The sequence below is a fragment of the Pseudophryne corroboree genome, chromosome 3, assembly GCF_028390025.1.
Source record: "Pseudophryne corroboree isolate aPseCor3 chromosome 3, aPseCor3.hap2, whole genome shotgun sequence".
Lineage (NCBI taxonomy): Eukaryota > Metazoa > Chordata > Amphibia > Anura > Myobatrachidae > Pseudophryne > Pseudophryne corroboree.
In genome coordinates this window covers 746,497,101-746,515,404 of record NC_086446.1, presented here as the reverse complement: position 1 = coordinate 746,515,404, position 18,304 = coordinate 746,497,101, and the positions used below count along the sequence as shown (strand labels likewise).

At 45.3% G+C, this 18,304-nt stretch overlaps 2 protein-coding genes across 5 annotated transcripts in view; one reads left to right on the top strand and one right to left on the bottom strand.

Moving 5' to 3' along the window:
* The window catches only part of GOLGA7B (golgin A7 family member B), a 688,836-nt gene that overhangs the window by 159,719 nt on the left and 510,813 nt on the right, over positions 1-18,304 (top strand). The gene's annotated exons all lie outside the window — the stretch shown is intronic.
* Positions 1-18,304, bottom strand: part of SFRP5 (secreted frizzled related protein 5) — a 251,907-nt gene that overhangs the window by 131,878 nt on the left and 101,725 nt on the right. Inside the window, exon 2 of the mRNA XM_063962308.1 lies at positions 14,111-14,188. Within this exon, the coding sequence (XP_063818378.1) occupies positions 14,111-14,188 (78 nt within the window). The remainder of the gene's footprint in view (positions 1-14,110; positions 14,189-18,304) is intronic.

The following is an 18,304-nucleotide window of genomic DNA, read 5'->3' as shown; positions in this document are numbered from 1 at the left end:
TGGATGATAATGATATAAAAAATATATATATATCACTACTGCAGCCGGACAGGTATATATTATATAATGACGGACCTGCTGGACACTGTCAGCTCAGCACTGCAGACTCCTAAAGTAAGCTACTAGTAGTATCAAGAAGATAGAAAAAAAAAAACACCACAGGTAGGTGGTATACAATTATGGATGGACTAGCGACTGCCGACACAGAGGTAGCTACAGCCGTGGACTACCGTACTGCGTCTGCTGCTAATATAGACTGGATGATAATGATATAAAAAATATATATATATATATCACTACTGCAGCCGGACAGGTATATATTATATAATGACGGACCTGCTGGACACTGTCAGCTCAGCACTGCAGACTCCTAAAGTAAGCTACTAGTAGTATCAAGAAGATAGAAAGAAAAAAAACACCACGGGTAGGTGGTATACAATTATGGATGGACTAGCGACTGCCGACACAGAGGTAGCTACAGCCGTGGACTACCGTACTGCGTCTGCTGCTAATATAGACTGGATGATAATGATATAAAAAATATATATATATATCACTACTGCAGCAGGACAGGTATATATTATATAATGACGGACCTGCTGGACACTGTCAGCTCAGCACTGCAGACTCCTAAAGTAAGCTACTAGTAGTATCAAGAAGATAGAAAAAAAAAAAAAACACCACAGGTAGGTGGTATACAATTATGGATGGACTAGCGACTGCCGACACAGAAGTAGCTACAGCCGTGGACTACCGTACTGCGTCTGCTGCTAATATAGACTGGATGATAATGATATAAAATATATATATATATATATCACTACTGCAGCCGGACAGGTATATATTATATAATGACGGACCTGCTGGACACTGTCAGCTCAGCACTGCAGACTCCTAAAGTAAGCTACTAGTATCAAGAAGATAGAAAAAAAAAAAACACCACGGGTAGGTGGTATACAATTATGGATGGACGAGCGACTGCCGACACGGAGGTAGCTACAGCCGTGGACTACCGTACTGCGTCTGCTGCAGTGCTAATATAGACTGGATGATAATGATATAAAAAATATATATATATCACTACTGCAGCCGGACAGGTATATATTATATAATGACGGACCTGCTGGACACTGTCAGCAGAATGCGTTTATAGAATAAAAACACCACACGACGAGTGTTTAACTTTTTCAGGCAGACAATCACAATATACTGGTGGTCAGTGGTCACTGGTCAGTCACACTGGCACTGGCAGTGGCACTCTGGCAGCAAAAGTGTGCACTGTTAAAATATGTACTCCTGCTATAACTGCTCCCCTGTCTCCCCCACAATTAAGCTGTGTGAGCAGTGAGCACTCAGCACAGTCAGATATACAGTATTACATAGATGATGCAGCACACTGAGGGCTCACTGAGGCTGAGCACAGATATGGTATGTGACTGTGTCACACTGTGTATCGTTTTTTTTCAGGCAGAGAACGGATTAATTAAACTGGTGGTCACTGGTCTCACTATCAGCAAGTAGTAGTGGTCACTGGTCAGTCACACTGGCACTGGCAGTGGCACTCTGGCAGCAAAAGTGTGCACTGTTAAAATATGTACTCCTGCTATAACTGCTCCCCAGTCTCCCCCACAATTAAGCTGTGTGAGCAGTGAGCACTCAGCACAGTCAGATATACAGTATTACATAGATGATGCAGCACACTGAGGGCACACTGAGGCTGAGCACAGATATGGTATGTGACTGTGTCACACTGTGTATCGTTTTTTTTCAGGCAGAGAACGGATTAATTAAACTGGTGGTCACTGGTCACACTATCAGCAAGTAGTACTCCGTCCTAATATGCTCCCCAAAATTAGTAAATCAAGTGTCTCTACTCTCTACTACTCTCTAGTCTACTCTAAACGGAGAGGACGCCAGCCACGTCCTCTCCCTATCAATCTCAATGCACGTGTGAAAATGGCGGCGACGCGCGGCTCCTTATATAGAATCCGAGCCTCGCGAGAATCCGACAGCGGGATGATGACGTTCGGGCACGCTCGGGTTAGCCGAGCAAGGCGGGAAGATCCGAGTCTGCCTCGGACCCGTGTAAAAAGGCTGAAGTTCGGGGGGGTTCGGTTTCCGAGAAACCGAACCCGCTCATCTCTAATAGACACTAGAGGTCAATCATGACCCCTAATGTCTAAGTGCCGCTCCCACAATGCAGTGCGGTGCGCGATGTCTTCATCGCGCACCGCACAGCAGTACCGGCACCGGGGGGGGGGGGGGAGTCACCACCAGTAGCGGATCTTGCCACTGCGGCGGCGCCCTCCGGAAGGCGGCGCCCTGGGCAAAAATCCCGTGTGCCTGTAGCATGATCCGCTGCTGGTCATAGGGTCGACATGCATTAGGTTGAAAGTCATTAGGTCGACCACTATTGATCGACAGTTACTAGGGCGACACCTGAAATAGGTTGAACATGGTCAACATGGAAAAAGTTTTTTTTTACTTTTTTGGGTGCCGTTTTCACTGTAAAGTAACGAGGAACCCCAATTAGTGCACCGTGTCCCCTCTCATGGCTCGCCATGCTTTGAGCTACCGCTGCGCTCGGCCAGGTTACTATTCCCAATCGTAGTCCACGTGGATCGTAAAGTATGAAAAAGTTTTAAAAAATGGGGAAAAAATGGGGAAAACGCATGTAGACATTTTTCCATGTCAATCTAGTACATGTCGACCTAGTGACCATGGCGACCTAATGCATGTCAACCAATAGTGGTCGACCTAATGACTGTCGACCTAATGACCGTATCCCGGGAGGAGAGGAACATATGAAGGTGAGAAGGGCACAGGGTTGGTCCCAGAGGCGGAGCCAGCCCACAGTATATCGCCACACACTGTACAGTCTGGAGCTGGGTGCAGGAGGGCCCTGGAGGCAGGCGGAGAAGAGCTGTCGGGAGGGGGGAGGTGGAGCAGCTGGAAAGCAGATTATCTCCATCCTGACACTGCCCGTGGTAATCCTAGATGGTGCCACACTGTGCCCCGCGATGAGTACTTTGGGCCTAATTCAGACCTGATCATAGCAGCAAATTTGTTAACAGTTGGACAAAACCATGTGCACTGCAGGTGGGGCAGATATAACATGTGCAGAGAGAGTTAGATTTGGGTGGGGTGTGTTCAAACTGAAATCTAAATTGCAGTGTAAAAATAAAGCAGCCAGTATTTACCCTGCACAGAAACAATGTAACCCACTTAAATCTTACGCTCTCTCTGTACGTGTTATATCTGCCCCACCTGCAGTGCACATGGTATTGTCCACTAGCTAACAAATTTGCTGCTACGATCAGGTCTGAATTAGGCCCATTGATTGGTGCCTCTCAAATATTTGGGAGGGTGCGCTGCCCCCTTGCCCAGCCCCGTTACGACACTTAAGCTGGCAATGACCATTTAATTGACAAGGAGAGGCCCTATCTCCGGAAATAAAACAACAGCACACATCTCACTGTAGCCTTGATGTATGCTATCTCTTGCAAGTAGTGATAGAAGGTTCAAAGAGATCATCTGCTGAGGATTAAAGGCTTCCTTTATATTGCTCAATTTACAGTACTGTAAGTGCAGGTGTCGTACAATGCTAAATGGATTTTACTCAATCTAAGTTATAACCTACATCTCATCATTGGTCTGATTCAGAGGTGGGCGCAGAAGGGCACGTAGCAGCATTTATTGGCGGTCACCCGTCTGCAAGTTTATGCATGTGCTGCTGCAACCTCCCTCCCTTGTGTACATCCATGCAGCTGAATGTGCAAGGACTGAGATGGCCATTGTCAGTGCCCATGCATGCAGTAATACAGATTGCCCATGGCAACCAATCAGCTGCTCTGTATAATTTTACAGAATGCAAATTATAAATGTTACTTCAATGCTGATTGGTTGACATGGGCAACTTCTCCACTGGCTCACTTCTCCACACTTTTCACTGCTTCATGAATAGACCCAAAAGTCTTTATAAAGTTATTTAAAAAACAAACAAACAGGATTTAGGGGAAGATGTGTAAAGCAGTGATAAAAGTGGAGAAGTGAGCCAGTGGAGAAGTTGCCCATGGCAACCAATCAGCATTAAAGTAACATTTATAATTTGCATACTATAAAATTATACAGAGCCGCTGATTGGGTGATAGGGCAACTTCTCCACTGGCTCACTTCTCCGATCTTATCACTGCTTAGTACATCTCCCCCTTAGTGCAATGAATATAAGGTTACCTGCTAGCCAGTGTAAAGGGTTGTACCTAGTGCCTCGTTCCACACTTGTTGGCCTATAGCTTACTCAGAATAAAGTCACAAATTCCTTTGAAGGTACAAAGCCTCTGTGATAACAGATTGCTGTGCTATGCGGATGAGCTGACCTCAGGCTAGAGATGTGTTTCTGTTTAAATCATATTTTGTTGCTAGCCAACATATTTTTCCCTCAGAAGAGATTTCTTTCTTAATCCAATTATCTCGCTGAGTGACACTCCTATTACTATTTCCACTGAAGAGGCATCACCCACAGGCCTTTGCCACGGGAAGTCATTTTCCTATTGATTTAGATCCCATTACGATATCCCTCAGCAACCACATGTATATTTTCTATAAACAAGAATAAGCCTGCTTCCTTCCGCTGTGAGGTCTTCTTGGCGAGCAGCGCTCAGTGCTTGCACATGAATACAATATGTGTGGCTGTGATTTATGAAAACAGTTGACTGTGTAGCTTATAGGGATAAATCCTAATGCACGGCAATTCCTCACTGGCTTGTATGACAACCCCGGAAGGAACTCTCGTCTCCCTTTCAAGTTCTCCGTTGAATTATTCGATCCGTGATGGGCCCCTGGGCCTGGTGCACAGTTGGATGGAAATCGGCCATATGTGCCCCTGTATTACGTGCATAGAAAATGCATATAGTTACCGTAGGCAGGGTGGTGCACATCCAAAGGTGAGCCACCCTTTATCTATATACCCCAACATTGTATTCATCATCTGCACGCACTCGTAACAGTCTACAGCAGTAGTCAGGGAACAGGGGTAAATTACCCGAAATGGGGTAAAAATGAAATTCCTGGGGTAATGGACGGTCGCGCTGCCGAGACACAGCCCTGTCCAGCACCGGCCGGCTCGCGATGTGACATGTTAACGTCACACCGTGCTCCCTCCTGCCCACCCTGCGCTGTGCTCTCGGCCACCCTGTGCTGTGTTCCTGGCGCGGTGTGACATGCTGACGTCACACAGCGCTCCCTCACGCCCACCCTGCGCTGTCTTGTCCTCCCGCCCGTGGCCCGCCAACCCACACACAGAACTTGAAGTGTTGTGTGGCTGACCGCTGACGGAGTTCTGCAGGATGAGACAGTGGCCCACATAACATTACTGAGGTGAGGATGTGACCATCTGTCTCCTAAAAGTCGTGTCCCCTTCCACCCTCATCCATCTTTCTTACATTCATTCTGGTGTTTTGGGGAGAAAGTGTTAATTAACCCATTCATTGCCAAAAAATAATTGGCGAAAATAATAATAATAAAAATAAAATAAAATAATTATTTATAAATATATATATATATATATATATGTACACACATATATATATATATATATATATATATACACATATACACACACACACACACACACACAACACACACACACACACACACACACACACACACACACACACACACACACACACACACACACACACACACACTATCTCAGAAATGCCATATAAACAGTGATAACCAGTATATATGCACAATAATATATGATTTCCTTCCTTTCAAATCTAGGGGGTAACGTCGGCGTATCTAAATATATTTTGGGGTAAAAGGTAAAAAAGTTCCTTGACCCCTGGTCTACAGTTGGTGCATAAGATACACCTATGCTTAGGACCAACACTACGTTCTGTTGACATGCCCCCGCTTACGCAACCCATCACAGCCCACTTATGCCTATTCAGTCGTAAGTGAAGACGTGAAAGCATGGCATGCTTACTTACTCTCCCAGAATGTGCGGGAGACTCACAAATCTCTTTTGGCTCTCCCGGACACCCTGTAAAGAAGGAAAGTCTCCCGTAGGACGCCCCTGCTGTTACCTACTTTGGCAGCTTGATGATGCAATTCATGTTGAATTACATCATCGTGGCCCCACCCTACAATTACGGCAATAGCGACTTTGTACAGTTGGCGCAATAATGATGCACTCGTGGTGCAATGCTTCCACACTGCCCACCAGCCCGCCTTCTTTCCCCCGCCCAACCAGGCTCTATATATACTCTGCAACCAGGAATATATTCAACATTCAACAATGTGACCCTCTGTGTTGATCTTACTGTTGCAAATAAAACATGTCTGCAATATTACAGTTGTTAGTTAACAGGGGCACTTTGTAGCATCTGCAATTAAACATGCAAAACGGTTTCTTTTAGCAGAGCAGGTTGACTGTTTCCAGGGCTGTATATGGTATGTGTTATATTCTTCATGCAACTCTTAAATTTGCTCACACAATTACTTATGTAGGGGAATAAACACAATGTAATTAAAATGCCCACACAGTATTAATATTGTACGAATGTTCCGTTATACTTTTCCTTTTCAAATAAAAAAAACTGGACAATCTCCTACCAGGACAGAATTTTTTCTTCCTGGGAAATGTACAGCGAGCGCAGCAAATAAAGGACAACACAGCCGTATTCTATGTATCCCCTGCCCAGATTATGACATGCATTTTGCCTGATAGGTTTTATTTTCACATTTGATGGTTATGTTATCTGGCTGCAATCGTTTTATACAGCTCCAACGAATTGTTTAGGAAATTCCTGTAGAGCGCTGCGGTAATGAACTGTAACTCATCCTTGGCCGTAACATGACTTTGCGGTATAAACATTGTATGGTTACTTCTTATGTTTACAGCAGATACATATCGTATTCCTGGTACAGTATATGGTACAATTCTGTTGACAGCACTCAAAGTGTTTGATGGCACTGAAAACTTGGGTCAATTTTAATATTAAATATTTCCCTTATATGCTCCAGTTTACTATCAAATATGTTTTTAGTGTTTGATTAAAATCAAGGCGCCTCTTGTATCCATTCTTCAAAACTAGATCACACAGACAAGCGGGGATTTGCAGCAGAGGATGTCCCCTATGTTTGACAAATGACTGACACCGCAGCTAATGGCAATCGAGGATTCAGGCCATCCATTGCTCTATGGCAGTGGTTCTCAAACTCTGTCCTCAGTACCCCACACGGTTCATGTTTTTCAGGTCACGTGCATTTTTAAAACACATTGCACCTGCTGGGTGATCTGGAAAACGTGAACTGTGTGGGGTCATGAGGAACGAGTTTGAGAACCATTGCTCTATGGCAGTGGTTCTCAAACTCGGTCCTCAGGACCCCACACAGTTCACGTTTTCCAGATCTCCTAGCAGGTGCACAGTTATGTTCATTACTCGGTGACACATTTTAAAAGATCCACAGGTGGAACCGATTTTTCACTTGTGATTCTGTGAGGAGACCTGGAAACTGTGATCTGTTGGGGGTTCTTGAGGACTGAGTTTGAGAACCTGTGCTGTATGGTAACTCTATGGAGCTGTTCTAACTTCCACTTTGCTGGTTTTTCCTGATCGTGATTCATTTAAGATGATCGTGTTTGAGGCCAGGGATCTCAAGGTGGTACTCCCCCTATGTTATATAAACAAAGGACATTTGAATCAACAACAGTTCTACTAAAAGTGGACATGTGGTTTCACAGCACCGAGTAGTAATGTGAGTCTCCTGTCATCAGATGGTTGTTGTGGCATACACCCCACCTTCCAGCATTACTGAAAGCAATTACTCAAATGAGCCATGCCTTGCCGGGATCGCCCAATATCTGAAACGGGAGATCCACCTGAAGTGGGTCACGTCTTATAGCAGCCCATGTTATATATGAAAGAACACAAAAGAGGAAAAATACTAGATAGAGCACAATGGGGCAGATGTATTAAGCCTGGAGAGGTGATAAAGCAGTGATAAGTGCAAGGTAATAATGCACCAGCCAATCAGCTCCAATATGTAAATTGACAGTTAGGAGCTGATTGGCTGGTGCGTTATCACCTTGCACTTATCACTGCTTTATCACTTCTCCAGGCTTATTACATAAAGAAATAACAATTAAAATTGTTATGTTTTTAAGAGGTAAATATGGGACTATGTAGTATCTTTCTGTGTGTTCTTTCTGATAGTCCATTACCAGAATGTCTGAGAAAAGAAGTGCTTAATTTTTGATGGACATCAATAACCTTTTACAAGTAACAAAACATTAGCTCAGCATTCAAGCATGAAGGGTGACCCCAGAAAGCTCCCTCTCTTCAGTGATATTTATATAATTGGCAACTGTGCACATGAATTGGAAGTGCGGCCGGAGAACCTACTGTACAGTATATCTTATTTACTGGCATTTAATTGTGAAATGAAATTTTAAAACTGCTCTCATGTAAGGGGCTTCACTGTGCTTGTAAGTTTAAAGTTATAGCTAATTATCAGTTCTACTGTGTGTCTTTTCTAAATGGCAAATTGCAGTCTCTGACATTGGGGGTCATTCCGAGTTGATCGTAGCTGTGCTAAATTTAGCACAGCTACGATCATCTTCCCAGACATGTGGGGGACGCCCAGCACAGGACTAGTCCGCCCCGCATGCCCAGCACAGGGCTAGTCTGCCCCGCATGTCAGTCCGCCCCCCCTCCCCGCACAAGTGCAAAAGCATCGCACAGCGGCAATGCTCTTGTACTTGGAGAGTAACTCCCGGCTAGCTCAGCCACTGCGGCTGGTCGGGAGTTACTCATCACTGCCCCGGGTCGCAGCGGCTGCGTCTTACGTGGCGCAGCTACTGCGGCTCCCCCCCCCCCTCGCACGACTGTGCCCCAAAAACGGTGGCCAAATGCCACCGTGCCGCCCCTTCCCGCCCAGCGACCGTCCCTGCCTGAGTGATCGCTAGGTAACGACGACCTTAGGCCATCTGGCATGTGCCGGCGCACTGCGGCGTGGGCGCATGTGCAGTTACGACCCGATTGCTGCGCTGTGAACAACTGCAGCGTACGATCAGGTCGGAATGACCCCCATTGTGTGATGCTGCGCTGTATGTGTTAATAACAAAGTCAATGCTTGCTCTCTGTTTCAGCAGTACAAACAAGCCTTTGTTTAAGCATATATTGTATCTGGAGTGCTGCTCTCTTTGATCATATACGTATCTATCTATCTATCTATCTATCTATCTATCTATCTATCTATCTATCTATCTATCTATCTATCTTTGTTAATTCCTTTGTTTTAAGATCTGCCCATAAGCAGAAGCTGCAATGCGTGCTGGCAGTGCCCTAAAAGCCGCAGCAAGATTGCCCTGCTGCTGGCATTTAAGGGTGACGACGGGCAGTGCTTCAGAAAACGGGAGGGTGTTGAAGCCAGTAGCTGTAACTTTGAATGCAATTTCACTGGCTCCGGCAGCGTGATTTCACAGGACTTGCTGAGTAATCTCGGGGTTACTCAGATGCTCAATGTTCATGCAGATGATCCAATGCTGCATCTTCGGAAGTGCAGCATCGGATCACAGAAGTCGGCAGTGAGCGTCTTTTTACATAAGACACCTACTGCTACTTTTGCATAGCCTCTGTGTACAAAGGACCTGATTCCAATATTGTTGCACAGACGTAGGGTCACCTTCACAAGTGATGCTTGCAACCCTCGTCCAGCCGAAGCTTACTCAGACTGGCCGTCAGAACCCATCTGCCTGATCCCTTATCCAAAACTGGAAGTTGTCTCATGCATAGGGGACGTGACCTTGTAGCACGTCCCCTGTTTTTGTCACTCTTCTGGGCAGTCCCCCGGTACACTTAACTGCAATGTTTAGATGCCGTGTGCATCTATTTAGGATTCACCTGCTGCTCTGCTGTTCAGCGCAGCAGTGATGTAATGCTCCCCCACCCATCCCCCTGCCTGCGGGACACTGTAGCCCACAGGTGGGACATCAGGAGAGTGTCCGAAAAAAATGAGAATGTCCCACTGAGATAGGGAGAGTTGGGATGTATGAATTACTAAATAACACAGCAATATTCCAAAAACATCTGTTTGTCCATTTCTAGGGGATCTATGTACTAAGCCTGGGGAGGTCTATTCATGAAGCAGTGAAAAGAGTGGAGAGGTGGGCTAGTGGAGAAGTTGCCCATGGCAACCAATCAGCTGCTCTGTACAATTGTACAGTATGCAAATGACAAATGTTACTTCAATGCTGATTGGTTGCCATGGGCAACTTCTCCACTGGCTCACTTCTCCACACTTTTCACTGCTTCATGAACAGACCCCTGGGAGAGAGATAAAGTGGACATATAAAGAACCAACCAATCAGCTCCTAACTGCCATGTTACAGACTGTGTTTGAAAAATGGCAGTTAGGAGCTAATTGGCTGGTTCTTGATCTCCGTACACTTTATCTCTCTCCAAGGCTTAGTAGGTAAACCCACAGGTCTTTAATAAATACGCCACCAAGTCCCTCATCATTCCCCCCCCCCCCCCCCCGTTTTGTTTTACTGTTGTCCTTCTTGCAGGGGACTATTGCGATTTTTATACCATTCACATTTTGCTTTTGGTTTTTTTTCTGTTTCTGTTGATTAGCTGTTTGGTCAATAAAGTTTTTGCTGTTTTGTAAGTGCAAAAATGAGCCAATATGAAGATAACTGAGCTGTAGCGCAGATCACAAATAGGCCACAACAAATAAATTAAAAACGTAATAGTGGTCAAAACGAATTGCGCTAAAGGTACAATTTATTAATATAACCTGTTTGGAAACTGGTGTTAGAGCGGTGGATGGAATACCGTGGAAGTATGCAACCCAAAGAATTTTTCCACTCAGCGGAGAATTCTCCTGACAGCCGATGATTGCAGTGAGGAAAGCAGATGTTACTCCCGAAAGAAAACTATGGTGATTTTATCACTCGCTGTACATACATATCCTGAGGCCTTTATTCCAGCTACAAGCTCTGCGTTATTAGCTGTCACATTCTGCCTTCCAGGAGCAAATTAACAACTTATGATTCACCTCTCACATGTCGGATGATTTAATATGACAGTGAATAATCATCTTAACTCATCATATCCACATATTTCACTTCTGCGGTTTTATTGAATGTTCCCAAGTCGTCGTATCGCATTCAGGAATCATAATACAGTAAACCCTGATTAATTCAGCAAATGTAGCGGTGAAAATAAGGTAATACTGTACGTCAGCAGGACGAGGCCCTTCCAGATCAAGAGCATTTCCAAATTGCATGGGGCTTTGAAGCTTTCTTTTTGTTTCTTAGGAAGACATTAAGCTAAAAACTGTGCATCCCGCATATTCTGTTCCAAAGTGGTGATATACGGCCATTGCAAACGATTATAACAGATTCTGACCCTATGGTGTGCAATGCCTAAAACTAGGGGTCCCAACCACGGTCCTCAAGCACGTATTAACGATAGCCATACTTGAGCACAGGTGACTTAATTTGAATGTTTGTTTTAACAATCTGTGCTCAAGCATGGATATGTATTTATCATTTATTAGCAGTTTCTTATATAGCGCAGCATATTCCGTTGCGCTTTACAATTAGAACAACAGTTATAGAACAAAACTGGGCAAAGACAGACAGCCATAGAGGTAGGAAGGCCCTGCTCACAGGATATCACTGAAACCTAGACTGTAAGGCAGTGTTTTCCAACCTCAGTCCTGGTTTTAGTGATATCCAGGCTTGAACACAGGTGACTTAATTAGTACCTCAGTTATTTTGATTTAACCATCTGTGCTGAAGCCTGGATATCACTAAAACCTGTTGGTGTGCCTTGAGGACCACGGTTGGGAATGCCTGCTGTAAGGGGTAAATTTACTAAGATGGTTTTCTATTTAAGATGGGATGTTGCCCATAGCAACCAATCAGATCCAGGTATTAACTTCTAGAAGGTGCTAGATAAATGAGAAGTAGAATCTGTTTGTTTGGTTGCTATGGGCAACATCCCATCTTATATAGAACTCCCATCCATACCTGTATGATTGCTATCACCGGTATCCGGACTCCAGGTCGACAGCACAAAGGTCGACACACCTTAGGTCGATGCCAATTGGTCGACACACCTTAGGTCGACATGGCCAAAAGGTCGACAAGAACAAGGTCGACGTGGAAAAAGGTCGACATGAGTTTTTCACAATTTTTTTCTTTTTTTGAACCTTTTCATACTTAACGATCCACGTGGACTACGATTGGAACGGTAAAGTGTGCCGAGCGAAGCGGTAGCGGAGCGAAGGCACCATGCCCGAAGCATGGCGAGCGAAGCGAGCCATGCGAGGGGACGCGGTGCACTAATTGGGGTTCCCGGTCACTCTACGAAGAAAACGACACCAAAAAAACATAAAAAACTCATGTCGACCATTTTCCATGTCGACCTTGTTCCTGTCGACCTTTTGTCCATGTCGACCTTTTGTCCATGTCGACCTAAGGTGTGTCGACCAATTGGTGTCGACCTAAGGTGTGTCGACCTTTGTGCTGTCGACCCTCAGTCTCAGACCCGCTATCACCTGTGGTGAAACGCCTTTCTTATCAATTAACTAGCTCACCACAGGTGATGTCAATCATACATTACCAGGAAAGTCCAGGAACAGAGCATTTTCTCCCTCATGGAGAGGGCCAGGTAGGCAAGTATGCTCCCATCTTAGTAAATTTACCCCTAAGTGTGCCGTGAGGACTGAGGTAGGGAACCCATGACCTAAACCACAGGTTCTCAAACTCGGTCCTCAGGACCCCACACGGTGCATGTTTTGCAGGTCTCCTCACAGAATCACAAGTGACATAATTAGCTCCACCTGTGGACCTTTTAAAATGTGTCAGTGAGTAATTAATACACCTGTGCACCTGCTGGGTTACCTGCAAAACATGCACTGTGTGGGGTCCTGAGGACCGAGTTTGAGAACCACTGACCTAAACTATCCCATAGTCTCCTGAATAAGACAGAATTAAAGAAACTACAAAACAACACCTGATGTAATGATTTCCTACCAACTTATATATAAAACCAAAAACAGGAAATGTCACCAAGTTTAAATAATATTTATATGGGCAGCATCCTGTGAGTGACAAGTTTCTGCCATGTGTTTCGCTCTTGGGCAGCAGCATCCGTGTCTGCATCTTTTGTCGGTTGTGCTTCTGTGACTTTATGCAAGATTATGGGGTCTATTTACTAAGCCTTGGAGAGAGAGAGATAAAGTGGAAAGAGATAAAGTAGCAGCCAACCAGCTCCTGTCATTTTTCAACACGACTTGTAACATAGCAGTTAGGAACTGACTGGCTGGTAATTAATCTCCTTCCATTTTATCTCTCACCACGGCTTAGTAAATAGACCCCAGAGATGACATCAGGGGGGGTGCAGTCGGTACCCCATGGTCAGAGAGGGGGTGGGGGAGTGGGGGGGTAGGATGCACAGCCCTCACCAAGTGTGCCTCTACCTCATTAAGGGGGAGATATATCAAATCTTGGAGATATTTCTGTCAATCTCAACTGCAACTCTGTGCACACACAGACTCTGGATGTGGCCCCTGCGGAACAGTAAGTTAACCTTAACTAACCACTAAGGGTCAGCATCACTGGTGAAGCTGAGCAAGGATGGCCATTGTAAGCAACCATCGATGTTCCAGACCCGATAATTATCGATAGTTAAACCATCAAAGCCTTGCAATGGCCTCATTTCATCATTAGGAATGCTGCAATGCGGGCATCGTAACCCTTATTCGATGGAGACCCCTACAGCTGATTATTTTATAAGTAGAGCTGATAAGTGATTGTCATTGCTTCAATAAGCCGACATCCCCAAGCCTGCTGGCTGAACGATAGAACAGTGCTCCACTGTCCCAGTTAACTTTTCTTTTCAGATGCCAGTATTCTATAGAGAATATTTCCTATCACCGCAACATAAAAAATAGATCCTTATATATTAATCTGCATAAAATAGTAGATTAATCTGGAGCAAATACATCACTAAGTCAAAGGTGAAAAATGGTGATAAAGCTGATCCCTATGTAAAATTGTCCGCTATAAGGCCAAGAAACATCCACTTACCAAAATCACTCGCACAATACTGAACCCTCATGGTCTCTGATTTTTGCTCAATTTCACACTGAGTGCAGATCTTGGTTACTGTAAGAAAGAACAAGTCGGTATTATTATACATGTATTGAAAGCCTGGTATTTATATAACCATCCTGAGACGGCTGCATAGTGTCCCACAAACGCCAGATCTCTGCTGCAGGTTTCTGCTGTGTGAAAAATGTTGGCAAAAGTGAGCTTGGCTGGCAGTATAATATATTAGCAGTCATTTATTCCTAATGCATGGCACAGACTGCAGAGCACTCCTTACACGGCTATTGTATATCAATTTACTTCACGTATTCACAGGAGACAAGAGCTGAGCCAAATAAAAGGTCGCTTAACTCGCTTTTTAAGTGCACAACTTTCAGAGTAAATTCACCTGAAAATAATTTGCTAAACTTTCTCCCGTCCTAATGGTATTTTGGTGGTCGTAATGTAAGATGAATATTGTTTCATGCATTCTGCAAGTCTGACGAGCTGCAGGGTGGAAGATAATCATTTGCGAAATATGAGAAAAATTGATGACAAGTTGTTAGGTGAATGGAAAGTTGGGGGTCATCTTCATACATACTCTGGGTCCATTAAACTACAGATGGAGCTACGCTAATCGTGGCTCCGTCTGCTACTAGCTGCACCCCGCCGGGCGCACCCCCAGGCGCACCGCCGGGAACAAATGGGATGCACATGCATCGTAGACGCGCACGCACCCCATTAACTTTGAATGGGAGCGTCTATGTACGCTCAGTGGTGGGCCAAGTCGCAGGTGCACCTAGGCCCCCGCCAGCGATGCAGCCACACTCAATGAGCATGGTTCCATCTGTACTTTTTTTACTTTTTGGGGCATCCTCATGTTTTTTCCTCCACAAAGTTTTCTCTGGCTGTATGTGGCCTGTTCCTCCCTGTGTGCCATTTTTTCCCGACACTTGTTATTGGGTGTCTATGTTCAAAAGCGTAACCAGAACTTTTGGGGGCCCCATAGCAATATTTTATATTTATGACCCATCGTAATAATCCCCTAGTTTACATGATGTCACATTGTAGGGCTCCCAGTACACATTATGCCACACAGTATCCCCAATTCCCATTATAACATACAGTGTCCTCTGTTCGTATTATGCCACATTACAGCGCCCCCTGTTTATACAGTGCCAGACTGTAGTGCCTCAATTTCATACTGTGCCACACTGCAGTGCCCCCTTACCACTGTATCATCCACCACACACTGCTCTCACTGAAAATGTAATGTCACACAATTCATGCTGAGCAGTGGATCAGACCCAATTGCTTAGCAGGCAAATCTGGGAAATTGTTATACAACTTTATAACCTGAGTCCAGGCCCTCCCACCCACAAGCCTCTGGGCCCCATAGCCCCCCTTGCACCCACTACAGTTATGCCCATGTCTGTGTTCAGGGACGTAGCTAAGACATATCGGGCCCCGTAGCAAATTTTTCTCACCCCCTTCCCCTTCCTGCTCACATCCCTGCTGCATCAGCTCACCGCAAAGCCGCCCCACCGCCACTACCAGGCCCTGTGCGGGCGGGCACTCACCTCCTGTACCCCGCGGCTTCTCCTCTATCAGCAGTGTGCTGCTGCAGGCACATCTGCTGTCAATGTCCCGGCCGGCTGGCTCCGTGTTTTCTCCATCCTCACTGATGCTGGGAGGAGCCAGACTAAGCAATGCCATGGCTCCTCCCAGCATCAGTGAAAACGGGGAGTCAGAGCCATCCGTAACACTGACAGCAGATGTGCCTGAAGCAGCAGCACAGTGCTGATAGAGGAGAAGCCATGGGGCACAGGTCTTTAGTGTGTGGCTAGCAAATAGGCATATTATCCAGGTGCAGGGAGAGTGGAGGGCTGGGCCCTGGACGTGGCCAGGGCCCCCTACCACCTGCACTCCCTGCACCTATGATACCTACGCCTATGTCTGTGTTGTCATCATGAGGTGGTATATGATAATTATGGGAAATAGCAGAAGTCTGAGGAGATGTGTGTTATGTGTGAGAGAGAGAGAGAGAGAGAGAGAGAGAGAGAAGGCTATACACACCACTATTTTTTGCTCTATTACAACATTAGCATAATGTTGAAAAATACTTTTATACATGACAAATGGAGGCGTTTTCTTTTCATGAATACTTATTTATACTATAACCATACTTGACAACTTTTTTAATGGTCCCCTCCACCAAAGGTCCAGGTTGGAGGCGTGGTCCCATGAATCGCATCATCATGGCTAACCCAACTGCACATGTCATGATTTGCCATGAATTGTGTCATGAGGCGCTTGGACCGCCCATCACTGGAGTAGGAGTTGGCACCCATGAGGTTGATTTGCACTCCATGGAGTGCTGAAGAATTCCACAAAACTTTGGCGTCTCCCAAACATCACAGGAGAACAGACAAGTTTGAGTCTAAGCAGAGGCATAGCTATAAGCTGCCGGGCCCCACAGCAAGTCATCGACTCCACCCCCACCCACCCCAGTCCAAACTTTCTAATACTGCCCTGGCCTGGCCCCATCCTTGTAATGCCACCACCTATCTCAACCCCCCGGGTTCTGACTGTTCAATGCCTCCAAGCGCCAGACCCACAGAGTTCACCTGGCTTGTATGGGACTCTCTGACTCTGGTTACAAACACTGACAGTCCATACCAGCTGGGATGGACTCTGCAGCGTGATAGAGAGGGAGAGGTCGGGAGGAGGTGACAGGCAGCTGCGACTCAGAGTTGTGGGGAGAGGAGAGTGTGCATTGGGAAGGGGGGTCACAGTATGATGGGTGATTGAGTGCAGGGGGGAAGACGGGCCCCGGAGGTAGTGCGGGCCCCGTAGCAACCATGTGCCCTGCACCCACAGTTGTTACGCCACTGATTCTAAGTTAATATTAAAATGCTGTTATGTCAAATAAAATTTAAATAAACTTTGCAATTATTGTGAATGTTGCATTTTGTATTACATGTGCTTTTATAGATGGCTTCTCCTCCAGGTGTCAGTGTTGATTCTGCTGTACAGTAAATGGAATCAACACGTTGATGCCCTAAATGTGGATATCAGTTTGACAACGTGCTTCACCCAAGTGAATAGAGGAATTGTTTAATGTTATAACACTGGAACACATCCTAAAGGTGCAATCTCCTCACACAAATTAGTTGTTTCATTTACATACTGTAACTCACTGTAATTATGTCTATCACACATACAGTAGTTGTCATTTTTTTTCCTTAGCTGTTTGACTCAAGCTGCCTTTAATTATCTAAGAGGAGATGTATCAAACCTTGGAGAGAGACTAGAGTGGAGAAGTTGCCCAATCAGCTTCTAGCTTTCATTTTTATCTAGCACAGTCTATAAAATGACAGATGATAGGTTGCTATGGGCAACTGCTCCACTTCCTATGCAGTCATGTGACCACCAAGAAGCTTCATGACTGACTGGCTCAGGAAACTTTGTTTTAAATTAGCCATGTAAATAAGCTGCAATGAAAAAATTATCATCAGCTTCATGTTAAGGAGCAAAAAAAAGTGTTGAAAAAGGAGAAACTTCTATGGGGGATTTCACCTTGAATGTAATCAAGCAATGCAAGCATTAGTGTTGAAAGTATTGCAGTGTTTGACCACATTTCAAAAATTACAGAAATCGAAAAATTTTAAGCCCATCCCCTCACCACAGACCCACAAATGGTGGCATTTTTGCATCATGGGTGCAGGCTTAATGGCGTGAGAGCCCGCTCCAGAGTGGTCCACCTGCATCTCTAAGAAACGTAAAGGTGCATATGTATCAGAGCTTGGAGAGAGATAAAGTACCGACCAATCAGCTCCTAACTCACTTTACAGTTTGTGTTTGAAAAATTACAGGAGCTGATTGGTTGATACTTTATCTCTTTCTACTTCATCTGTCTTCAAGCTTTAAAACATATGCCCTATATAGGGGTATATTCAATTAGGGTCGGATCCATTCCGACATGCATTTATCGGAATGGATCCGACAACCCCTATTCAATCTCATCTCAATTCGACTTTAAAAAAGTCGAATTGAGATGAGGGACCAGAGAGGGAGGAGACCAGCGGGGACAGCCGTGGGCAGACGGAGGAGATCAGCGCTACAGTAGCGCTGCAGGAGGATATCTCACAGCCGCTAGACCTCACGGCAGTGTCCACCCGGCTCCAGCAAGTG